The 26,623-nt window shown below is 43.8% G+C and overlaps 1 protein-coding gene across 1 annotated transcript; it reads right to left on the bottom strand.

Moving 5' to 3' along the window:
• Positions 1-19,344: 19,344 nt before the first annotated feature.
• KCNE1 (potassium voltage-gated channel subfamily E regulatory subunit 1) lies at positions 19,345-26,277 on the bottom strand. The gene is made up of 2 exons (XM_077342635.1): positions 26,086-26,277; positions 19,345-21,592 (listed from the first exon to the last, which is right to left on the bottom strand). Exon 2 carries the CDS (start codon positions 21,559-21,561, stop codon positions 21,184-21,186), a length of 378 nt encoding a protein of 125 aa, XP_077198750.1. The 5' UTR covers positions 21,562-21,592; positions 26,086-26,277; the 3' UTR covers positions 19,345-21,183.
• Between the last annotated feature and the right edge of the window lie 346 nt (positions 26,278-26,623).

Here is a 26,623-nt window from a genome sequence, read left to right on the forward strand (position 1 = left end):
TTTATGAATAAAACAAACACTACAACCCCCCTCCCCCCATCTCCAGTGTTCTGTTCTCCAAAGGGAACACAGGAAATGCTAACCCGGGAACTGCTCACCGCTTAGGGAAGCAGGATATGCTTAACAACATAAAATGTTTCAGATTCAATGCCTGATATCTCCTAGGTTCATAAGGAGCTAGTGGAAATCAGAATGTGCAGGACTGCACTACAGGACAATTCAACATTTAAGTTCATGATACCATTTCTAACTTGGGAGGTGGGGTGGACAGGACTGCTGAACAGTTGGCGTCTATTGAAAAGCAAGATAGGATATATGATTCAAAGGAGAGAAAGTCTTCCGATTTCCTTAATGTCAGGATGTTCCATTGCATATTAGTGGAAACAATGAACAGCTGCTCTAGTATACTGATTGGGTAGATGTGGTTGGGCTCTCTGTCTGTCTGACTAGTCAAAATATACTTCAAGAGGAGATTCTTATGTCACTCTTGGGCATTTTTCCTTTGGGAAGTTGATTGGAAAATGAGTGAAAGAAATGGCTTATATGAGGCTGAATCTTCTCTCACACAAGATTTGCTGAGTAGGAAATCTTTGTTTTGCTGAGTAACTTTTTCTGATCACACATCTCAAGCCATTCTCTGTAATTGTTATTTGTGAGCTCATTGGTCACCTGTTTCTTTGGTACATGCCGGTAAGGCTTGACTAGTAACAGTAATTATGTAATTGATAGTTGAGGTTTGTATCTGCAGTGCTTATCTTCAGAGCTCCTGCCTCACTCTTGGCACTGGACCATGAACATACCTAGGGGCACCTGCTGTACTAGGAGTAAAGTACTAGGATTAAAGTAGAGGAAAACTCACGTAACACGTATCTTCTTCCTTCTATTCAGGAGAACACCCTGACTCAGTATAGGACATTCATGACCTATGTCACAGTTTAAGCATTTCCTATTTTACTTAAACTGCACATCAACCCCTTGTTAGTTATTTATTTCCAAAGTCTTCCATTTTTTCCCTCCAAAATTAGAGAATGTCAGTGCAATTCTAAACAGAGTTACTCTCTTTTAAGCCCACTGATTTCAATGGATTCAAAAGAGTTCTATTTAGGAATCCATTGTAAGCATATGAGCAAGGCATGGTGACCTATCCCACTTCCCTCCCTCAGAGATAAGATCTTCCCTCCATTTTCTTATTTCTTTCTGACTAAGCAGGCTTATATATCTATTTACTTCTTTTGTGAACAAAAGAACAGTGGCTTTCCTACCCTGTAATCGTATGATATTTTGCTGCTGGCTCAGCCCAGGAACTTGAAGGAAGGGACAAGATTTCTAAGTTAAATTATTAAAATGACACTTGAGATTTTAAAGAGTTCCATAGTAACAAAATATTTTATTCATTGTAGAGGGGAAAAATCATGTGAAATCAGGGGTAAAAGGTTTGGGGTAAATCAATAAATAACTCTGAGGCCAATCAGTTCAGGCACAAACTAGAGTTCATATATTTTAAGAAATTGAGAGTTTTTTAAGCTTTTCATAGTGACTTAGAATCTTTAAGATGAACAGCTTTTGTTTCAGTGTTTTCTAAACACTCTAGTATACTTTTTTGAGTTTTCGGTTTCCATAAGGCAGGGACAGTTTTCCAGTACCCAAATTCCTTCATTAAACATACCAGTACTCTTTTTGAGTTTTAACTGGCTCCTCAGGATTTTAAAGCAATTTCTAAACACAGAAGACTAGGGATCTCTCCGTTCTTCAGAGTTAAGGTAAAGGTAAAGGTATCCCCCTGTGCAAGCACGGAGTCATGTCTGGCCCTTGAGGTGACGCCCTCTAGCGTTTTCATGGCAGACTCAATATGGGGTGGTTTGCCAGTGCCTTCCCCAGTCATTACCGTTTACCCCCCAGCAAGCTGTGTACTCATTTTACCTACCTCGGAAGGATGTAAGGATGAGTCAACTTTGAGCCGGCTGCTGGGATTGAACTCCCAGCCTCATGGTCAGAGCTTTAGATAGCATGTCGGCTGCCTTACCACCATGCGCCACAAGAGGCTCTTCAGAGCTATCTACCTGTAATTGGGTAGGGAAATTCTTCTCTCACTAGAAGATCTATCCCCTTTTTTGGTCTGAATAGGAGTCTTCACCTAACTACCCACTCCTCCTGCCAACCTTCCCAGTACTCTATCCTAGTACTCCATCTGTGTAAAACTGTTCTCAGTCAAGGCTAAGCAAAAACCCTGCCAGTGCTAAAGCCTTTTCAGTCAGGGCTAGACTGTCAAGGCTAGACTGACAGGGCTAGATTCTGTCAGTATTAACTTGTCTGTCAGGGATGAATTCAGACTTCATCAGCACCCATCTCCTTCAGGGCTGGACTCAGACTGAATTCTCCTTCTGTTCAATTTATGCTAACCAATCAGATCTCCTGGAGCAGACTTTCACTCAAGGCTGGTTCTGTGAGAAATTAATCTCACAGTGTATTACCTGTGTATATAGCAGTTATAAGATTTAAAAGTGTAGTTTGTTTTATTTATTTATTTATTTATTTATTTATTTATTTATTTATTTATTTATTTATCATACTTCTATACCACCCTCCCCGGAGGCTCAGGGCGGTTTACATTATAACAGAGAACAATACATAAAACAGTCTGTAAAACATGTATAACTGATAACTAATAATTGTAACCAAATAACAACACAGTATAACAGTAAACAATATAGTAATACAAACAGGTCCAGGGCTTATTGATGGAATTCTGAGGGGGGTGGCTTATTGATGGGATTTTGAGGGGGGGGAGCAGGGGCCCTTGATCGCTGATTGATTACGTCTGGTCTCGGCCAAATGCCTGGTGGAGGAGCTCCTTTTTGCAGGCCCTGCGGAACTGTTTAAGCTCCGTCAGGGCCCTGATCTCCTCTGGGAGCTCATTCTACCTGGTAGGGGCCAGAACAGAGAATGCTCTGGCCCTGGTCGAGACCAGGCGGACTTCTTTAGGGCCAGGGATCCTTAGCTGATTGGAGGCAGTAGAGCGCAGAGCTCTTTGGGGGGCATAGGCGGGGAAGCGGTCCCTCAGGTACACTGGGCCCTGACCTTGTATGGCCTTGAAGGTAATTACCAGAACCTTTAGTCTGATCCGGAATTCAACTGGTAACCATTGCAGCTGATGGAGAATAGGCCGGATATGGGACCTCCACGGTGTTGCCGTGAGGATCCTGGCTGCTGCATTTTGAACTAGTTGTAGTTTCCGGGTCAGGGCTAAGGGCAGCGAGTTACAAAAGTCCAGTCTAGAGGTGACCGTCGCATGGATCACTGTGGCTAGGTGTTCCGGGGCCAGGTAGGGTGCTAGTAGTTTGGCTTGGTTCTTATACAAAGCTCTTTGAGATGCACAGTAACATTCATCAAATGTAAACTGAATTTATATTATCAATAAAATATTTTATTATTAATATCCGCATAGATCTATAGTTAGCAACAAAGAAACATTCACACTATATTTTGGGTTATGTGTAGGATGGATAAGTACAGGTGTTAAAATTCTGGGTGGTAGAACATTGTCTTTTGTAAGCCCAGTTTTTTTTTTAAATAGGCGTAATATCAGGGTCAGTGTCATTTAACAGAAGTTGGCACATGGTCCCTTTGTTTACATTATTCTTGTTCTATAGAATGGTTAAGAGAGATTTCTAGAGAGACAAAACCTGAGATAAAATGGTTGCCTTCAGGATCTTAATGGCTGCAGAAATACATTGGTTACCTCTGAGAAAGAAGAACTAATTTGGGCAGCTGAGCCACTAGCCAAATTTAGTGTGATTTTTCTTAAGATATGAAAGTAGTAGGCTCATGAGGACAAAAGCAGCTCCTGGTGTATGGGAGCTGGGGCAGCAAAGTTCCCAGAGTGGAAACTGTCTACAGTGATACTGCAGCAGAAGTTGCTTTTTTGTCCTCATGAGCCTACTACTTTCATATCTTTGTGACTGCCAAAGCAGGAAAAGTTTGCTGCCACATCTGTGACAAGGATTGACAGGCAATAAGCATGGCAAGAAATCTGCTGCCTGACCTCATTTTTCCCTTACTGGGTTTCCTCCTGGGGAAAACGCACACACACACACACACACACACAAGGAAATAGTGGGTGACAGATGAACAAATGGGAATGTGTCCATTCATGTTAACTCAAGAAGTAGGTCATCTTGTAAATGAAAAGTCTTACCAAGCAGCCAATCAGGAGCTGCGGCTTGGGTGGCCCAACTCAGGCCTGGACAACCTTTGACCAAGCAATCTGCACAACCACCAGCCATTTATGGTGGCCCATCAGTAAGCTTCCTGTTTTTGTTTGCTTATAAATTAAAAAAAGGGGGGGGGTCTAATATCTGGCAGATCATAATACATGTTTTGGGTTAATGGGCCACAAGGTAGATAAGCCTGTCCTAACTAAACACAAAACTTTACCTCATCCCATTCACACTTCCTTCAAAGCAAGTTCCTTTATTACAAAAAATACTAATTTGGAGTACAAATCTGAACCGAGCAGAGAATTCACATCTAACTACACAAGTAACAAGACACTGTCTTAAATGTATTTTTCCTCAAGAAGACATACTATGGCTTATTTTCAGGGGGTGTCTTATTGGTATTTAGAAAAGATGGTGCCATCCACAAAGGTGCTTGCGTGAGGTAAGAGAGACTCTGGCAGCCAGCAATGTGGCGCGGAGGGGAGGGGTGCTGATGCTGGCAGCCCACCAGCCGGCGCCCGCACGCAGGTGCAGAGCTCTGTGCCCACGTTCAGGTGCCAGCTGGCTCTCTGGTGCTGGCACCGTCAGTGCATGCCGAAGTGGCCGCAACCCTACCACAGACTGTTGCTGGTTGGTGCTGGCGGAGAGAGACCCACAGTGCTGAGTAAAACGGCAGCCACAGCTTTACTTTTATGGCGTGTATTGTGCAAACACTTAGAAATCTTGCTATGGCTTATTTTATGAGTATAATTTCGGGGAAACGGTATTTACTAGACTTTAATGGGCAAAAACTATCCAGGGACCAAGGCTGGATACAGGAGATATCTCATACTTATGCTGAAAGGTCTGTGCTGGCTGCCTGTCTTGATTCTAGGCATGATTCAAAATGCTGGATTGTACTGGTGTGGGGTCAGGATTCATGAAGGACCATCTCATCCTCTACTGACTTCCTCCCCTCTTATGATTCCCTTCCCAACCCCAGTCCCTGTTTTCTCTGCTCCTCCCTGCAAAGGAAAGGTGAGTGGTGACCAGAGACACAGCTTTAAGTGGTGACACATTTGGAGTGCCCAGCCATCAGGTGCCCTCCCTTACTGTTCTTTAGATACTAAACAAAAACTGTCTCTTTAACAAGACCCATATTGCATTAGCCGTTTTCATGGTCTGCTTCTACCCTAAACATTTAGGCTGACAATTGCATCGATGTCTGGTCTTGTTTTTACGCAGCCGCTTTTATAATTTCATAGTATTGTTTTAATTTATAAACTGCCTCGATTGTGTCTCCAGAGGGGTGGCCTATAAATAAGTGAATGAATGAGGATCATTTTCTTCATCATGCAGGCCCAAGCCAAGTCAGCACCACTTGATTCAGCTGGTGCCTGACTGCCAGTAGCCCCCCAAGGCAGAAGTCTACAAAGAAGTACATTGGTGATACATTAAAGAGCCAGTTCACCCACCCCTGGGTACCTGCATCTTCTCCCCATCAGGTGTAAAAGCAGTTTCAGGGTGACTGTTTTCAGCAAGAAAGGAGGGAACAGGGGGCAGTGGTGTAAAAGTGATCTGATGCACAGATCTCCCCTCCCCCCTGAAAAAGCAGCCCAGCATTATTATTATTATTATTATTATTATTATTATTATTATTATTATTATTATTATTATTATTATTTCGATTTATTTCCCGCCACTCCCATTAAAAGTCTTTAAAATGTCACAACATGGCGGCACAATAATAAGATCCCCTTCCTCCCCCCCTTCCTAAAAAAGGGGGGGTGGAGGAGAAGGAGGTCAACGATGTTCAAGAAGAAGCCCAGGGGCTTCAGAACAGGAATAGGGTTTAAACCAGTAGTTCTCAACCTTCCTAATGCCGCAACCCTTTAATACAGATCCTCATGTTGTGGTGACCCCCCCCCAACCATGCAATTATGCAAGTGTTCTTTCACAGAAATTAAACCAAAACTGACCAATGGCATGAAGATCCATTGTTCATGATGGTATATAAATTGGTATATGGTATATAAATTGGTTATACATTGTATATAAATCGGCAGGCGCCTTCAGGAGGAGCAGCAACAGTGGTGGTGCTCACCCTGCCATGAGCCCTTTGAAAGGGTTGTTCGACTCCCAGGTCAAGAACGAGTGGTCTAAACAAAAGGATCACAGAAGAAAATGAATTGGGAAGGCATGGCTGGCTAAGCTGGGTGGAAAAATAAGCAGTGCAAGAACCTCAGGCTTTAACTGACAACTTGTTGGGCACTGAAATGACAAAACTGAAGCCTGTTAAGGAAACGTTCTTTGGCAATGCAGAAGTCACCAGTGGAACAGAAAATGGAGGAAGTCTAAAAATACTGCCTGAAATCGGGGAAAGTTCTGGAAAAACTGACTTCTATGGTAAGAACAATCAGATGCTGGCACAGGAAAGGAAGCAGAAAAGGAAGCAAACAACTGGGAGAAAATCATAGAGTAGTGCATGACTAAACTTCACATGGAAATTTCAAAGCAGGAAATAAACCACTGATGAAGAATGCTGAGCGGATTGGAGCTCATGAGAGATCCACACTTGTAAAGCTTTCTTCCTTCTTCTCCAGGATCCAAATATTCTAAGCCAAGGCATCCACTATTTCCATCCCTCCTGCTGGCTTTCTGCCACGTCAGCCCAGGCAAACTTTCTCTGGATCTCTGCCTGTAAGCTTCTTAACCTTCCTAACTAAGACGTTAAAGATTAGTTCTTTTAGAGGCTCAGGATGTGCATGTTTCAGCCCAGTAAAAGATTTTTTTTTTGCCATTGTCACAGCTGACTTATGGTGATCCTGCAGGGTTTTTGAAGCAAGAGACGTTCAGAAGCGGTTCCTCTGTGTTGCAACCCTGACTTCTTTGGTGGTCTCCTGTGACTGCACTTTAAAAAGTTTAGAAGTGCTGGGTAAACGGATAAAGGCCTGTGAATGGTTAATTCTTCACCTAGCTGGAGAATCTTGAGTGACAAGCTACTCTAAGTAATTTGATTGGTTAGCATCAGTTGAGCAGAGAAAGACTTCTGAAGTGGTTGCTGTAGAAGTCAGAACCTAATTTTAGCGTTAGCTGAGAGCAGTTTAACACAGTCAGAGAACTAGAGAAAAATTGGCAAGGAAGTAGGCGAAGATTCCCACTTAGGTCAAAAAAGGGGATAGATCTTCTGGGCCCATTTTGCATGGCAGCAGCTACGCTGGGCAGCTGCTGGTGTGTTTCTGAGGAGCTGCATGCTCCACTACAGTCTGTGTCCCCCTGGGAAACACAGTGGTGGCAGAATGCTTATGCTGCACATGTATGTGTGGGGTTATTCCTTCCAAATTAAAAAAAATGCCCTGGCTTCCCCCATGGTGCGGCAAAGCATCATGAAGCCAACTGTGGCATTTTTTTGCCCTCTCTGGGCCACCGTAGGGCAGGGAGGAGACGGAAGGCCCAACTCTTCCTGGAAGGCCCAACTCTTCCCTGTCCACATGGGCCTGCCATGGGACAGGCTCGATTGGCCTTCGCAGCAGGCTAAGGGGATGTGGAAGAATTCATATTCTCTTAGCACAGGGCTTCTGGGGTCCACCCCGTGCCAGGCCCAGGAGGGTGGTGGCCTGGTGACAACATTATGTGAACACGAGGATTAGCCCCAGGTGCATACTGATGCTGCCCAGGCCTTTTCCGCCCATGCAGAATCAGCCCTAGAGTTAGAAAATAATTCCTTACCCAGTCAAATTAACTGGGTCAAATTACCCAGTCAAGAATACACAGATCCCTGGGCAGAGTCTGCACTTACTTTCTTTATTCCATTGTCAATCCTGTTGAATTCAGATCACTTTGAACTCGGGTCTTCCTCTTCCCCCTCCCTCTGCATTGAAACAGGAAAGTCTTCTGCACGTGGTTAGGGAGGCTCAGAAGGTGGGGGGGGGGAGCCAAGCCTTTTTCTTTCTTTTCTTGAAGGGGGGGAGAGGAGCCAGGCAGGGAGCCTCTTTCTTTTCTTGGAGGGGAGGGGGAGAGGATCGAAAAAGGCAGAGGAGGGAGGAAAAATCCAGGACCGACAGAAGTTGAGAGAAATTAGGAGTTTCTCCTTTAAGGCAAGCGTGTCACATGACCAGGTGTAGCCTATCAGAAGTTCTCTACCACGGAGCTTTCTTTCCCAATGAATATTCAGGCTTAAAAGCAGTCTGAGATATCACACAATAAAGGTAGGGTCACTCCAGATCAATCCTTCTGGCTGCAGAAGGAAAATTAAAATCGCCCAAAATCCAAACGGAAATTGCATTCTGTGTAGAGGGCAGGGACTGAATTGATCTGGGGTTGGAATAAAAGCTCCGTGCAGTTTACACCCAGGTCTAGTGAGGTTGGAAACTGTCTTTAAAGACTAAGTGTCCCACTGAACTGTGTCCCCCGTGTGGACACAGACTGCCGTGGAGCCTGCAGCTCTGCACCAATGCACCAGCGGTGGCCTGTGAGTTTTTAAAAACAAATAAATGTGTCTTTACATTTGCTTGTAAATCTCCTTGGATATTTTGTGTCCTGGCAGCAGATTTGAGAGCCAGCTTGGTGTAGTGGTTAGGAGTGCGGACTTCTAATCTGGTGAACTAGGTTTGATTCCCCACTCCCCCACATGCAGCCAGCTGGGTGACCTTGGGGTTGCCATGGCACTGATATAACTGTTCTGACCGAGCGGTAATATCAGGGCTCTCTCAGCCTCACCCACCCCACAGGGTGTCTGTTTTGGGGAGAGGAATGGGAAGGTGACTGTAAGCTGCTTAGAGAAAAGCAGCATACAAGAACCAACTTTTCTTCTAACTCCTCACCCTGCATTTTTTCTAAAGATGAGTACCATTACAGTTGAAATGTAATTTTCATATTTTAAACGTTTTTTCCTACATGGAAGTACCTTTTTGGTTAGTTTGAAAGGCTCTCTTACCAAATTTCTCCTCTTTTTGATGTATTCACATGGTAATAGGCAAATACTAATTGCAGGTGACAACAGAGAAAGATTATTTGGGCCTCTAGGCCCTGCTTTGAGGTCATTTAGAATTATCTTGTTGGACACGGTGGGGAAACAGGACTGAGCTGGATCAATCTTGGGTTGATCTAGCAGAACTCTTATGTTCTGCTGCAGAGCTATTTTCTTTACTCTGTCCTCCTCCTTCAATGAAACATCCAAATGTGGGGGAAAGCCTTGGCAATTTCTCGGTTGAATCATCAGTTTTTAAAAATATTCAATCAAGTTTATAGATCATCTTTGAGCCACAATGTTTATTAAAAAACAAATGCAAATAATTAAGTTATAATAATTCAAATTTAAAGTTAAATCCAAAATCAACAGCAAAAGCAGTATAATCAAAACCAAACTTTAGAACAAATATCTAATCTAATCTCTGCAAAGACTTTCCTGACAAACTTCAGAAGGGCATAAACCACTAAGGGAGGGGCTGGGGAAGTCCTACCCATTGTTGAAAACAGTCCAGCACTGTTAAAAGCTGGATCAAGGAGTTATTGTTTTGGGGGAAAGAAGAAGAGTAGGTTTGTATACTCCGCTTTTCACTGCCTGGAGGAGTGTGGCTTACAATAGCCTTCCCTTCCTCTCCCCACAACAGACACCCTATTAGGTAGGTAAGGCTGAGAGAGCTCTGACAAGATTGCTTGGTCAGAAAAACACTATCAGAGCTGAGACGAGTTCAAGGTCACCCAGCTGGCTGTATGTGGGGGAGTGAGGAATCAAACCTTGATTGCGAGATTAGAAACTGCCACTCTTAATCATACTGGGACACATTAATGCAGGAGACTGTACTTCCTGAGATGGTCAGGATCCATACCATTTTGCTTTAATATCAGGCCTACCACCTTGAATTTGGCATAGAAACAAAGCAGTCCTCAAGGAAGATGATTCAAAGAAGATGTTATATACTTACTAGAAAGAAAGCCCATTTTATCAGCAAATAAAATGGGCGCTAGAGAAGGAAGTCTGGGCGGGAAGGCCTCGGAGGGCGAAGGCCTCTGGTGGGCGCATAGCGGGGCCTTCTGTCCCCCCACCGGCGATTGTACTGGGGCCAGGCAGAAGGTGGAGGGCGGCGAGTGCAGGGGAGAAGGCCAGCAGGGCGTTGTGGGTCCGTGGAGGCTCGGGGCTTTGTTAGTGCGGGGAGGCGCGGGTGCGTGTCGGGGCGTTGTCGGGGCGGCGATGGCGTCTCGGCTGGCAGCATACCTATTGTACGGCAGCGGCAGGGCCGACGGCAGCAGTCCCGCATCGACTGAGGGCGGTCGCGGCTCCAGGTGGGCGCGGCGGCTGGTGGCGACGGTGTTGCAGGCGTGTGAGTGGCGTGGCCTTAGCGGTGGCGGCGGAGGCTGCGGAGATGTGGGGAAGTGGCTTTGGAAGCTGGCGGAGTGGCTGTCGTCCGTGGAGGCAGCAGGGTGGTGGGGGCATGTGTGCTTGAGGCAATGGTTCGCTGCCGGCAAAGGAGCAGGGCGACCGCGTCAAAGACGCGGCCGCCCTGCTCCTTTGCCGGCAGCGAACCATATGGGGCCGGAGCGTGGGCAGAAAGTCCGGGGCGGGCCACTTGGCCCCCAAGTTTTTATCCTGGACGGGTCCCACCCTAACTCCTCCCCACAAGCCCTTACAGTTTTATTTAGTCCGCGGCGCCCGCGGTGCCGCGGGCAGTTTTAAGATGACAGCTTAGAACTGTCAACAGATGAGCAGCTAAATTCTGAACCTGTTGAACTTTCTGAATCACTTGCAAGACAACCACACATGTTGTGCACTACAATAATCTTATCCAGAAGTCATCAAATGATAATAGATAGATCTGCATCAGCCACCAGCAGGTACAGCTGGGATATCAGCCAAAGCTTCTAAATGTTCAGACAATTTTACCTCATGTGGAAGTAGAAAAAAGAGTACCCCCCCAGGCCTCAGTAAAATTGTCAAGCGTTGACTGGTCCCCATGATAAAAAGGTTGGGGACCACTGATCTAGAAGGATTCCATGGTTAGTGGTACTGAGAGCTGCAGAGAGACCAAGGAATATTATAAGGGTCACACTCTACGTGGCCATTTTCCAAAGCAAATAATCTGCCAGGGATACAAGCTTATTTTTGTCCCTAAAGTAGGCTTAATGTCAAACTAATATTGATCTAGATAATTATCATCATTGAAAAGAACCTAGAGTTGCCCAGTGATTACCCATTTGAGTATCTTTCCCCCAAATGGTATATTCAAGATTATGCTACAGTAAATGAGGTCAGTTGTATGCAAAGATTATTTCTTCATCAAGGAACCAAGTTCTTCTTTTAATCTATCAGGAAGAGACTTCTTGCTGAGTTATGTATTCCACTGATCATACTGGAGAGTGACAAATGGGGCTGTCATGCCATGGACATCCCCAAACCATCTGTCTGCGTCCCCAAGTTAAATTAATTGAAATGTATCACATAACTGTATCTCTGCAACTAGCAAAGATTTAGGAGGCTTTAGTTACAGATTCTGATGGGGCATTGATGTTGTAAAGTGGGGGTCATCAACCCCCGGGCTGCGGCCTGGTACCGGGCTGCAAAAGCCTCAGCACAGGGTTGGCAGTGGCCGCGCCTCCCTCTCCCCCGCCTCCGCAGCGAGAAGCTCGACGGGCCTTGAGCGAATCGGCTGCTTCGGCGGTCGATTGACTCGGGGCCTGGTGAGCGCTGCGCTATGGGGGAGGGGGGAGAGGGAGGCATGGCCGCTGGCATGCTGCCGGGCGCAGAAGCGCATGTGTGGAACTGTTGCACATGCGCATTTGCGCCCCTGGCGGGTGCAAACGCACATGCATGGCAATTCCGTGCATGCGCGTTTGCACTGAGCTGTTGTGCATGCCCGTTTACACCCACTGGCGGGGTGCAAACGCACAAGCGCAGCAGCTCCGTGCATGCATGTTTGTGTGGAGCTGCCGCACGTGTGCGGCGCCCCTGGCCTCACTCTCCCCCCACCCCCACAGGCCAGTCCCCAGCCTTAAAAAGGTTGGGGGCCGCTGTTGTAAAGGATGCAAGCAGCAGCTTTTATATCCTTCTTTTACCTACTCAAAGGAGTTTCAAAGCAACTTACAAACAACTTTCTCTTCCTCTCCCCACAACAGACACCCTGTGAGGTAAGTGGGACTGAGAGAGTTCTAAAGGAACTGCACTAAGAGAACAGCCCTAAAAGGACTGTAACTTTCCCAAGATCACCCAGATGGCTGCATGTGGAAAAGTAGGGAATCAAATTCAGTTCTCCAGATTAGAGGCCACTGCTCTTAACCACTACACCATGCTGGCTCTGTGACAATTTGCAAACTGTTTCAAAAACTGGTCTGACTGGACTGCAACTGATTTCTCCTTGTGGAGGCTGCATGAGGTTATTCACTACCTAGAATAGTTGTATTTGAATGGCTACTAGAAAAATAGGATTACTTTGCTGCTAACTCTGCCTCTGAACATCAGACTCAGCCAAATTCAGTTGGATCCATTGTAAGTGTTCCACCTCCTCTGGTCTAACAGCACCCTAGCTACTTTATTTCCAGCAATTCCTCAGAAAACCAACAATCCAGATCAATTCTCTGTTCTGAAGATTAACCAGGAAGACTTGCAAGGTTAAGCTGAGAACATCCTGTGGGTAGACCAGAGGGCTGAAGAATTCAAGTGTCTCTGGAGCAGACGGTTTTAATCAGTTCTCTTATCTCATGAAATTATTGAACCCCATCATTCTAATCCTTTGATTTGTCCATAATGAAATATAGCTATGGCTTCTCCCACATGTTGGCCTCAGTGGCCTTAATTTTACCGCTGTGCTTGTAAAGTCTAGCTCTGAACATAAGAGAATAATGCAGTCTTTGAGGGCTCCTTGGGTCCCAAATGTCATTTGATGAAGCCACTTTTGTGAGAGCCAAAAAGGTTAATCGTCAAGTGTGAGTGGCACCAACAACTCCCATTTATGTGTAACTCTGATGCTGTGGGAGTCATTAGAACACAGCCAGAGATCTATTGCCCACTCTTCATATTTTAGACTCACAAGAATATCTTATCCTGCCTCTGGCGTTAGCTTGTGTTTTTATAACTAGCCCTCTACTTCTTACATTTCAGTAGTTTATTTATATTATATATTTGAATCCTAGGCCACACCTCCCTGTGAGTGGGCTTAGGGTGGCTCACACACATAAAACATTAAAATCATCTTCTTAAAATATAAAACAATTTAAATGCATTTCTATGCTGATTCTGCTTCCACACCTCCCCATGCCCTCTAGTTCAGCCAGGGCCCGGGTCTCTGTTGGCAGTTCATTCTACCAGGCAAGAGCCAGGGCTGAAAAGGCCCTGCCTATGGTCAAAGCCAGTCAGATTGGGCTGGTATTCGCAGAGCATAATGTTCTTCTGGGGGCCTATAGTGAGAGGCTGTCTCACAGGTACACAGGCCCAGACTGCATAAGGCCTTGAAGGTTCACACCAGCACCTTGAACTTGATCTGAAACTCTAATGGCAACCAGGGCAGCTGGCGCAGGGCAGGCAGAACACCTGCCCTCCAGGGAGTACTCAAAGGCTCTGCACAGCTACATTCTGCACCAGCTGTAATTCCCAGATGAGACCCAAGGGTAGGCCCATGTAGCCTGGGTTATAGCCGTTCAGTCTGCAGGTGACCATCACATGGATCACTGTGGCTTGGTCTTCTGGGACCAGATAGAGTGCTAGTAGCTTTGCTTGGTGAAGATGGTAAAACGCCTGGTGAGCTACATTTGTGACCTGAGCCTCCATCATCAGGGAGGCATCAAGGATCATTCCCAAATTCATGAAGAATGAAGTTGTTAACTGCACTCCATCAAGAGAGGAAGGGTTTGCTTCCTCTTCCCCACCTTCAGAACCTCCGTCGTGGGGGGTTAGCTTCAGGTGACTCCTGGAGCCATCCAGTCACTGCCTCCAAACACTCAGCAAAAAATGCTGGGGGGGGGGGGGGCGTGTCAGACCAGCAGCTTATTAACAACATATTGATGATAGCCCAGCCCATAACAGCAATTTACTGTTTTAAAAAAAGTCAATTATTTGGCTCTCTCCAAACAAGTGGAGTATAGTGGTTCGAGTGTCTAAGATTGAAAAGACCTGTAGGGTTGCCACATGCCAATTGAGGATTGGAGATCTCCTATTCCAACAGGCATTACCCACTGGCACTCCAGTAGCCTGCTGGAGCAAAAAAAAATGGCATGACATCATTTTGGGGAAAAACACAGAAGGAGCATCACATATCTCAAAGAATCCCTGGAAACTCTATGGTAAAACTGAGAAAACCTTTAGGAATTATCAAAACCTCTGTGGTTTTATGATACCACTAGCTTCAAAGCCTGTTCCTAAGAACGGGCCCTGAAAAGGTCCCCTCCCCTGGCTACTGGCCCCTGGCCAGGCAGCTTAAGGTGGCTTTGGGCCGCAGCTTCCAGTCAAATCAAGTGGGGTGGGCGGGGGTTGGGCAGCTCATTAGCAAGGCTGAGACAGAGCTCCTTGGCAGGCAGTCAGCAGGCCGGGATGCCCTTGTTAGCTAGCCCTCCACCATGACCCTTTGCCCAGGGCCCTCTCACCTGCTGCTGGCTCCAGGCACTGAGGTGTCTGAGAGCAAAGAGGCCAGAGGCCAGGGCTGGAGGGAGGGAGCTGCAGGGCCAATCAGGATAAAGCTGGCTGCACCCTGATTGGCTCTATTCCAACTTGGACAGCCAGACATGTCCCACCCCCTAGGCTGTTTCAGAAATATATAGAGGAACAACAATGGATAAGGATTTCCTATGATTCCTAGAGATGTCGATAAATCCCCACAAGTCCTGAGCCCCCCCCCCCCGGTTTCCTGCTAGTTGCTAGGCCAGAGAGATGTGGGTTCAAATTACCCTGCTTGGTTACTTCCTGGATGATCTTGGAACATTTATTCTTTCTCAACCTAATCTACCTCCTGAGGTATTTTAAATGATTAAATGGTGAAAACTCCAAGATCCTTGGAGGAAAGTGCAGAATTTATTTATTTTATTTATATACCGCCCTCCCCGAAGGCTCAGGGTAGTTTACATGAAACGGGAACAATACAAATAAAAATACAAATTCACAGAAAAGACGGGGGGGGGAGGAGTAAAGATAACCAAATTAGATATGAATGAGTTTCATTTTAACCCTACCCTTAAATATGAAGAAATAATCAAAATGAAGGAACATCTTCAAATATTTGACATTTTGAAGGTTCCTACAATTAAATTAAACACACAAACCTTAGTAAAGAAGACTGCTTGCAGCTGAGGTCTTTAACGGGAGATTCTGGGGGATGACAAAAACTGGATCAGAACTCCCGCATGATGGTCATTAAAAAAAAATCAGTTCTTAAATGCTGCTTCTTTTCACTAGTATTTGACTTTCCCATTGAAGTAGACATCCAGTGCATACCTTATTAATACTCCCCCCCACCCCCTTTTGCAGTATGCTGATTAATACAGTACTACAGAGATATTATGGCCTTTTTATTCTAGGACTAAAACATTCTCTACCACGGCACATGTCTCCCTGTCTAGTAATGAATACTTATGTAATGTTTATAAGAAAGGTTGAACATGTTATCTTCACAGCTCCATTACCAAACTGCAATGCAGACCACATCCTGTGCTTCATTTCCTGTTTCCAAAGAGAATCTTTGTTGATCACCCTTATGTCAAACTGGTTGTTTGTGTGTAGTTTGTCCTGCGACCACTAGATGGTGCTCCTGGGAGAATAAACTGTTTCCTTATATTGCAAACCTAAGGAAATCTATCTCTGAGAGGGCACAGTGCAAGCGGCTTTTGATTTCTTTTTAGACGTTATAAATACAGATAATAACAATGACTATTAAAAATTCTCTCTGTGATACTAATTCTGCTGCTGTGGACCAACATGGCTACCTACTTGAAACAAAAACTTGACAAGAATTTTTATTCATGTGGCAGTGAAGAGGCTATAAATGTCAGTATTATTAAAGCTTACTTTTGCAGGATGAGCTTGGCAGTGAGTGTTCAGAATTGAAGGCATGATATCGGGTTGCCAAACTCCAGGTGGTGACAAAACGAAGTTAGACAAACAGACTGGATGTCTTATGCTCAATGAGTAAATTAATTTGTTTTATTTAGAACGAGCAGTTTTATTTTTTTTAACATAGCATGCAGAAACAGGTGCATTTTCTTGGAAATATTACGCAAGCTAATTGCTCAATTAGTCATGGGAAACAAAGAGAGTTGTGCTCTCTTTTGAGCACCCCACCTCTCCACTCTGTGATGCCTGAGCAGATTACGGAGATCAGTCCCCCTTGAGAAAAGGTATGCTCTGGAGTGAGGACTCTATGGCATTATACTCCACTGTCCTCCTCAGGCGCCATGCTCAAAATTCCAGGAGTTTCCCAATTTGAATCTCGCAGCCTTACTCCCCACCCTTCTCTTGTGGTTGTTCCTGGTGGTGGTGGTGGTGGTGGGGCTGACCATCCTAGCTGGCAGCCCTCAAGACTTGGAAATCTCTGCCCCAGATGCTTGATGAGGTACCTCCCCCACCCCCATCCCAACTGATGACCTTCCAGAGTCAGAAAAAAACATTACAAATGCCTGTGAAAAAGTTGCCTACAATTTAAATAAATAATAAATAATTTCCTATGGTTTAATTAATGCCAGGCTTTTAGATTTTATGGTCAATTTGTTTTTACTGCTGTCAGATATTTTACATGCAGTAGAAATATTGTTTTTATTGTCTCTAAATGGAGGGTTTCAACTGTTTTGCTGTTTTGTGTGGCTTTTAAAATCATTACTGTTTTTATTATTGTTTTGCTGTTTGTGATTTTTTTAAGGTGATATTTTGAACTGCTCTGAGTAACCTATAGAAAGGTGGGATAGAAATGCAATTTTTTAAAGTATAGGCTAAAAGTATTTTTCTACCCCACCCTGGCAATGACATCAGCAATCACAGAGAGGCTGCAGTCTGGACGACAGCTCATCTGGAGGACATCTCCCTTGAATACAATGGGATACTCTTCTGAGCAGGACTGGCAAGCCCTATGTCATTCAAAGGGACTTACTCCCAGGAAAGAGCTCTTGAGACTGCTTAGGTCCTAACCAAAGGAGAGAGGAAAGATCAGTGGGATTGCTGACCTTCAGGTGTGGTCTGGTGATCTCCTGGGTTTACAACTGATATCCAGATGACATAGATTGATTCCTCCAGAGAGAAATTGCAGTTTTGTATGGCATTATACCCTGCCCCTCCTCAAATCCCACTCTCCCTAGACTCCACCCTCAAATCTCCAGGAATTTCTCAAGCTGGAGTTGGTAACCCTAGAGATCAGTTATGTCCATATGATTGAAAACTGTTGACAGAGGATCTCTTGACATCCATCTTTAAAAGCAGCTGTTAGGGAGTGTTGTGAATGACTGGTACAGAAAGGCAAGACATGCTGTGACAGTCAGGATGATGGAAGGGTGCCCTGGCATCCCTGAAATGGGCAGAGTATGCGAAAGATGCCCTTCTCCAGATAAGAGAGAGCATTTACAACCATTAAGGAAAAGAGTTTACACTCCATGATTGGACGGTCCAAGTTCTGGTAGGCTTGAGCCCTAGGAAGGGGTCTGCAAAAGGGAACTGGTCCTTTGTTTGGGGGTTGTGTTCTTTGGAGTGGTTTTTGGAGAAGCACACTTGCTCATGTGTGTGTTGCAATGAGGGATAATAGAAGGGAACGATACCAGAGTATGCTTGCAGATGTATCCTGGGGTCGGGATACCATGCAACCAGCAAAGGTGTTCATGGAATGTAAGTACCTAGCCAGTAACTTTCCGTTACTCTACTTTGCTATACCTAGAACCCATCTTGTAGCTCCCCTGAACTTGTTTAAAATTGTTTCACTAAAGAGCAGCATGCTTCCTTACTTAGAGCCTTGAGCTTGGCAATGCTAAAAATATTAAGCCTGTTAGTGATGATCTTGGTAAACACCCGGGGGGCAGATGTTACCCTCCAGTGGTGGCACATACTTAGAGTGGCCAATTAATTGCTTTCTGCCCCTGCTTACTGACTGAGCTGCAGTTTGGGAGGGGAAAATTGGGGGGAAAGTACCCTAGTATTTATGGGGCGGTAGGACTGTCCTGCCACAGGTAGATCAGAGAGAAAAGGGTAGCCTTGTTAAATTCAAAGCTGGACTGCGAAATCTTTATTTATGCATGGGTGAATTTATATTTTTACAAGCTAGGGTTTGAGGGAAAGTATAATTAACTCCTGCCCTCTCCTCTGCGCGAACCTGCTGTACTACACTGCTTGAGTCATGTTTCTCTCAGCCTACCTCTGATATGGGAAATCAGATGTGTGGGAAGATGATTGTTAAAATCAAGGAAGTGTGGTAAGATAAGGCAAAGGCAGAGTTTAGCTGCCTTTGTTTGTGTGCTCCAATTTTAATCCTTTCCCCACTATCTACTTCAGGATCCTGGGATGGCAGAAAGATCTTACATCCCACATCTTTCTATGTCCATTCTGCAAGAAAGAATGGACATCTATGAAACAGGGACTTTCTATCCTGTCTCTCTGCAGCCTGGCAGGAAGAAGGTTGTGCATTGAGCAGAGGGTTGGCCTAGATGGCCTGAATGGCTGCTTCCAGCTCTATGATTCTAGATACAGTCCCTGACAATTGGATGGAAAGTTTTATATTGAGAAGCAAATACCAAATAGATTAATTACTAGTGATATTAAATAGCTATGTTTTTAAAAGTGACAGAAAGGGGGGACGGCTGACTCAAAATCTGAGCATAGCAACAGTTGAAATATCAAATGTGTCACAATGTACTCCTTCCCCTTATAGTAAGACTGAGAAAGCCAGGGGGAAAAAAAGCTTATCTGCCGCATCTGCCTCCCTCTGCGTCTGCTAGGCGCGATCTTTTTCTGCATTCGGATGAATGAAAGACTCAGTTTCTCTTGACATCCCAGAACCCTGATATAATTGAACCGGTTGCAAATGAGATATCGTGAATGTATTATGTCTCAAGCATGATCTTTGCCTCTGTTCTCACTAGCAGTGGATCCTTTTGCACTTTCCCTTCTTATATTGTACTTTTATATGCTAAAAAATAAAAAAGCTTCTCACATCAAGTGGAGCACAACAGAAATATGAAACAAATGCAACACCAATTTGTGAGGAACACTTTTTTAATTTTGGAAAAAAATTAATGTATTCTATAAAGGAGAATGACAATAATAACGACTGTACAATACAATCAAATTCTCAAATCCAAGGTGGCAAACATTAAGCAACAGCTCGATTGACAGGCATTAGCAGTTGATAATGCTTAGCTCCATGCCATGACAAGCTTCAGAGGCTGGCTTGCCCAGAGTCAGCTGTAGCTGAAAGCAGACATTTGGGAACCCTCATATGATGCCTTTTTATAACTGACTGCCCTCAGCTGAACCCCCGAATGGCATTAGAAGTTCCTCTATAGAGGAAATGATATAGAGATGGAATCATCCCCCTTTTAAAATAAATATATCATTGGCTTAAAATAACACAGAAGTTATATAATAACCAGAAATTACTGAGACCTTCAGTGGAAAATATAAAAATTAAAGGAAACCCATCCCCTCCTCCAAAAAAGTGCAGTTGTGTACTATAGTAATCTGCCTGCTCTAAAAGAAGTCCAAGGAGTATCTGACAGCTTAAATTATATGGGTGCCGTATGAATGTTGTGGATTTCACACAACATTTTTCTTTGATTTGAATCGCTGAGAACTGCAATATCTATTAAACTGAATTCAAACCATAATATGTTTAGCATTTAAACTTTAAAGTATAGCATGGCCATCTAGCTACCAGGATCAGGTGTGAAACATTTATGTGAAGAAAGAGTACTAGAATTAGATAAATCAAGTGTCTCTTTCCAACTAGCACTGAACAACTGTGACAATAAAGGAATTTGTCAGGGGGAAAATTAGAAGAGAAACAAGGAGAGCATGAATAACAAAGGAATAACAAACCTTTCTGTAGGTTAAGATTTCATCATATACTTTCATTTGCTCTCATGTTCCATCTGCTGATATATTGTATTTAGTCCTTTCATATTTACTAGCAGGATACTTATGAGTGTCTGTACTTGTCAGCCTCTTAATTCATCTTTTATGGAACTTGCTTTAAAGTTGCACAACCACTCATAGCATTTCCCAAGTAAATATTTCCCCTAGACATCTCGAATGTTTAAAAACCCACCATTTGAGTGGCCTATAGTACACAAAGAAATGATTTGACCAGCATCACATTAAACTAACTTGGTCTTCCGCCATCCCATATTAAAATGATTGACAACAGGTTAGATATTTAATTTACATGAGATCAAACCCTAATCTCTGTCCTGTTATGAAATTCAAGTTAAAAAATAGTCTGCAGGGGGGCTTTCTCCACATTTTGGCTTTGTGGGAGGCTAAGCTAGAAATGGATTATAGCCTGCAGAAGTCTCCTGAAGGGATAGACTCTCATACCCAAGCTAGAAAGAACAGCATTCTTACCAATACAACTATCCAAAGTACATTGGATTACAAATGCTGAACATGTACTTCTCTTACTGTGGCTATATCTGACAGATGAGATGGATTCGAACACGATAAAGCCTAAGAGCACACTGAACGGTGTGGCCCCCGGGGCACTAGGAGCTCCACAAAGGCTGGCTGGGACAGAACCGAGTGGCAGCACTGGAGCTTGGCTTAGTTGGCTGCCAGTGGCTCTCCAAGGTAGTGCCCCTTTTCTGGTAAGTTAAAGGATGAGTTTGTCTCTGCTGACAGTGGTTCAAGATGTCTTTTTTGCTACAACAAACCAACAGGGCTACCCCCTCTCCCTTTGGAATTTGTTCTCTCTGCTTGGGTGTTCTTCTGAAAGACTGGTGTTTTTCTGTTATTTTGTTATTCATGAATGCATTCCAAGACCTTTTCCTTCATGCTCATGGAAGGTCCAGCATGACTCCAGTCCCATGAATTAGCCATTGGCTATGAAGGCTTCACTTCAGGAATATGACTGTTAGGGTGCTCTACCGCAAGAGGGTTTTCAAACACACAGCACAATCTGTAGTTTTCTGCCACTTTGGCGTACAGCTCAGCCTTGTCCTTCTTATGCCAAATGTCAGTGGCAATGTACACATTGTAGGGGTCATGTGAATGTTCAAGCTTTTTGGAGCGGATGTAGCTAAGCATTACTCCTAAGGTGAAGAAGGCAAAGATTCCAAGCAATAAGAGAATATACATGACTTCGTGGTGGTCATGTGGGGCCACAGGGCGTGGCTTCAGGCTGCTTGTTTGGTCTATGTATTCTTTTAACAGCTTGGAAAGGATTATGCTCAGGTCTGTGTTGTTGGGCGCCATTGCCATTGTCTTCGGAGGATGAAACAGCCTCTGGTTCCTAAGCAGGATTGGGGGAGAAAAAACACTTTAAAATCAGAACATGGGAATAATTATATTCAAATATTGAGACTGACATTCTCTGCATAAAAAGCGATGGAAATGAATGGGATGAATGATAATAATAACAAACTATAGACCTTATCATATGCATTTGCAGTGAAACATACTGTAATTCAGGGGTTGTCAAACTGCGGCCCTCCAGATGTCCATGGACTACAATTCTAATTAGCCCCTGCCAGCAGATGGGAATTGTAGTCCATGGACATCTGGAGGGCCACAGTTTGACTATCCCTGCTTTACTTGTACCAATGGATGACATTATATTATTCCATTTTTAGGCCAGGCACAATAAGCACACTAAGTCATATTATCCTGTCATGTTTAATAGTTATGCCTTGATTTAGGTTTCTACAATCCTTGTATTACACTGATCCTTATATTATACAGCCCATTACATCATTCATCAGATGTGTCCTCATCCTATTGATTGTATTGATTTACATTATATACTCTGCCTTGTGTCTCAGTGAGACCATAAACAAATTGCTTTAGGATGCGTTGGGCTGATCCTGCGTTGAGCAAGGGGTTGGACTAGATGGCCTGTATGGCCCTCTATGATTCTATGATTCAAATAAACATGCTAGATCCCAATTTCATTTCTGGTCATATTCTGTTAACTGATTTTAGGCATTGGGTACTGGGCAAGAGCTTTATCTAGCTAATATTCCAAGCAGAACAGACAAATAACTGTTTCTTCAGCTACACTAATCAACTGTCAGGTTAAGAGATGTTTCTGGAGTTTTGGTACTTTTCCTGACTAACATCTGAAATTTACAGAGATTACGAAACTACATAGATTAAGATGCATGTATATGGTTGAAATCATGAATATGCAACAGGACTAATAGTCTGACAACAGCTTCTTGTGTTGATATATATTTCTACTTTCATTGCACTTGGGAGTCACTCTTTATTTTTATTCATTTACAAAACTATCAGGGCCACAAAGGAGGTTAATAAAATACATAGTTAAACACATTTTTTAAAACCTTGATCATTTCTGCATGGAGGTGTAAAACATGCACTGCTTCCTGCTTGCAAACACGCAATAGTAAACCACGCGTTTGTATGCTTCCTGATGGGAGACCCTTCCCGTGTTATCCTGCTATCTCATCATGCCTTCCCCCCACCCCAATGAGGCAGTGGAGTAGCCAGAAGCATGGGCAACCCAAAGTTTCCCCCCTGCTCCTCGGGTTGTTAATGAATGCAAGCCACCAATACATTTCTTTCGATCTCTTTTTGGGATTATTTGTATAATGGTCTCTGTGTTTGGGTAGATTTGTGATAGGCTGGCCATGGTAATTGGACCTCGATGGTTGTGTGTTCACAATAAAGATTTAAAACACAGAGTATGGACAGCAAGCTAAGGGCTGCTTCATCACACACACACACCCTTTCCCCGTTCATACCCCACCGCTAGAAAACACAAACAGGAATGCGTTTTAGATTGGGTTGCTGTCTGATCCCAATGTTACTGTTCACACTGTTGAGAACATTTTATTTGAACTGAGAGCATGCCACTTTGCGGTCCCGTAGCAATGTGGACCATGCCATTTTTTAAAAATTGTGATCCGGAAATGGAGTGGGGAGGACAGGTGAAAGGGGTTACAAAATGCGATCAAGACTGTTGCGTGTTTCTCCTTTATACTTTCAATATTATACTTAAAAATATAAACAGATTGCTCACGGAACAACCTGGGGGGGGGCGATGGTAGGCAATGTAAACATGTGACACATGGACAACACAAAATAGCAGCACAGTGGGAATTTCTCACTGGAAAACTGTGAGTTAAGATCCGAAGTAAAAAGAAATCTTTGTAAATGAGGATTTGGAAACGGTGCATTAAAGGGGAACAACATTCAGATCTACTCCTAGGGAGGGAAAAGTTTGTGTGAAAACTTTTGCATTGTTCAAGCCTTTAAGAATGCATATGTGGGAGTTTGCTCTTGAGTGGAAGTGAAATGTATCTTCCCTACCTGCTGTTTATTTGCCCATGATAAGTTTTCTACACTGATATAATTTCTCTGATGGAAATGACACATATTCTGTACGTCTACCATTGCAAATAACCGATAGTATCATTTTGCTGTGTGTTCATAACATGCCATCATTTGGGCTGGCAGCGAGAACACACTGCAAAATAGACCCATGTGCATGCTGATGAGCACATGGTATACACACACAATTTGCTAAACAAAAGGAATTACTGTGTAAGAAACTGTTATATCTGAAGGATCCCTAAATGCATGACTTTAGGGACACAAATGCATCCTTTCTATGTGTGAATGACACAATAGCAGTTTTCTAAGTGTCAGCTTTCCCAGCAATCCGTAAACCATATATTTTCCAAAATGACAGGTCACTCGCACCCTGATTGGCCCTCAGCCAGGAATGGCCCTCCCTTGTAGCTTAGTCCCTATTGCGAGGGAGCCCTCAACCAGGAAGGAGTTAGCTTTCCGCCTCCAAGTTCCTGCTGCCATCAGAACTTGCTGAGTGGAAATGGATCCGGCCCCAGCAAGTAGCTCTGACATGGGGGAGGGGAGAAGCAGAGCCAACCCCAGTGATTTGCCCTCGTGTAGAATTTGGGGGTGGGGGTGGGGGTGGGGGTGGGGTGGGAGAAGCAGAGCCAGCCCCAGCTATTTGTTCTGGTGTAGAAGTTGGGGAGGGGGAGATCCTGGAAGTCATATCATGCTGTTACATTGTATCAATTAATTAATTATCATCGTTTTAATGGACTACCGTTCTCAGATTAACTGGCTTGTGGCTGTTTACATTCAGTATAAAACCAATAAATACAATAAAATTACAATAAGACACAAGCAGCGAGATCCCCTTACCTACATTTGTGTCCCCATCGCCATCAGTTGACCCCCCTAAGTCCACAGTACATGTTAGAAAACCTAAGCATTTCCTCTGCAGAATCCTTGTAACTATGCACACTGGGGACTTGACAAGGTGGAAAAAGCTGTGTTTGGCCTGTGGTCAGTTGGATGGAGTTGGGGATATAATAATGTGTGGCATGGAAACAGATTATTGTTGGTGGTTTCCTGGGTGGAGATTATGTGGCTCAGTAAGTGGGTTCAGCTTCTAAATAATTCCATAGTATTGCATCATTCACACGCCACACTGGAATGCCTTTGTCTGCAGGGTTATATTTTTTTATTAATGGGGGTTTTAAACACTGATCAAAATGGGAAATATTGCTTGTTATATGAGATACCTTTTTGTTTAAGTTGCATATAAAGTGTGAATATTTTTCAGAGAGACAATATACCTGATTTTGATAGAATGGTGGAAGCCTTAAATTTCATTTTAAGGAAGTCAGTACAAATTTGTGGATTTACATCAGCTTCCATCATGAAGTATTTCTGCCGTCACATGCCTAAAAAACTGTGCTGTTACCACATCTAACTGTATCCACTGAATGTTGCTTGTATAAATACTCCCACATAATGTTTGATGATTATAATATCACATACTTAGTTGTTGTACTATACATGTGCAAGCAATTCCTGGAAGCTGACTATATTTATGGAGCATTATGGTACTATAGCCCTGTTCACAATGAATGCAATTACAATTTACATAAATTCTACATTCAATGTTTTCTTTATATGTATATTGAGTAATTTTCGTGTTTCATTAGATTCATGTACAGCTAAATATATGATTAAAATCCCCACATTGTTCTGGGTACTGGTTCCCATTTTCATTTGTAATGTAAAGGTGCAGTGACACTTTCTTACAAACAGATGTATGGACTTATTTGTAGGGTTTTCTCTGTCACATGTGAAAAGGGCTACTGTTTTTTACTGATCAGAGAGCATAACAATAGCCCTCCTCATACTTGTAGTCCTTTTTCCACAGACCTTTAAAATGCATACTAAGGATATTTGTAGATCAGTATTGTGATATTCACATAGAAATAAACAATGGATTAAAATGTATCTAATGTATGTCTTTAATAACTAATGTCTAATAAGTACATTAATGGAACATTTTAGAGATATAATACTACACTGTTTGGGGGGGAAAACATGAGGCATACACATACACACGCATGGTGTACCAAACAGTAAACAATGTTTACATCATTCAGCATCCTACGTAGCGCTTCATAGCTACAAACTTCCTCCTAACCCTTTTACTTCTACAATGAGATACACTGAATTTACATTCAGTACATGACAGGCATTCTAGGGAAATGGCAAACATTGCAAATATCCCTCCCCTAGTTCTTTCAAATCCTGCATTCAGTGAGAACATTTCTTCCCATTCTTCGATTTCACTGTACAATACAAACCTGCCCACACAGAGAGCAGAGCCTTGCTTTGGGTGCGGCCAAGTCGGGCAGACTTTAAGCAATGGTAAGAGCTTATCATGAACACTGCAAAAGCCTGGCAAGAAAACAGGGAAACATGCAAACTCACCAAACTGTGCGAAGGAGGGAGCCTGCAGCCTGGATGTTGTGAGTCAGGCTCACACTCTGAGCCTGGGTTGGGAGGAAGCCTGAGGTCTGGATGTTGGGAGTGAACCTCACACCTCTTACTTGTTGGGAAGGAGTTTGTCATCTGGGCACGAGGAGCCGGCCTCATGCTATAAGTGGCAGCTGGGGGAGGGAGCCTGGAAGCAGCTGGTGAGGTAGCTAGCCACAAAGACAGGTGACCCAGAGACACAGACTTGCAGGTGCAGAAAGGATGCCCAACAACCAAATCAAGCTGGGAAGAAGTGTGTCACGAGACGTTGCCACACATTTACTACCCAACTGTGCCATGCATTTTCTTCCTTCATCGCTCTCAGTATCAGCACTGAAATATTTATTCTGGCTTTTATGAAAGATATATACTCCAGCTAGCCAGGGTTAAATCAGAGGAGTCATTCCTCCTTTTACTTGGTCCACTAACATACATGAACTGGCCATGTGAAGTCTACCATTCTCCTCTGCAGAACGCAGGCATGTGTTATAGC

The sequence above is a fragment of the Paroedura picta genome, chromosome 6 (assembly GCF_049243985.1).
Source record: "Paroedura picta isolate Pp20150507F chromosome 6, Ppicta_v3.0, whole genome shotgun sequence".
Classification (NCBI taxonomy): Eukaryota; Metazoa; Chordata; class Lepidosauria; order Squamata; family Gekkonidae; genus Paroedura; species Paroedura picta.

What these genes read in the sequence shown, in the direction of transcription:
- KCNE1 (XM_077342635.1), bottom strand. Translation starts at nt 21,561, where the DNA reads ATGGCAATGGCGCCCAACAACACAGACCTGAGCATAATCCTTTCCAAG.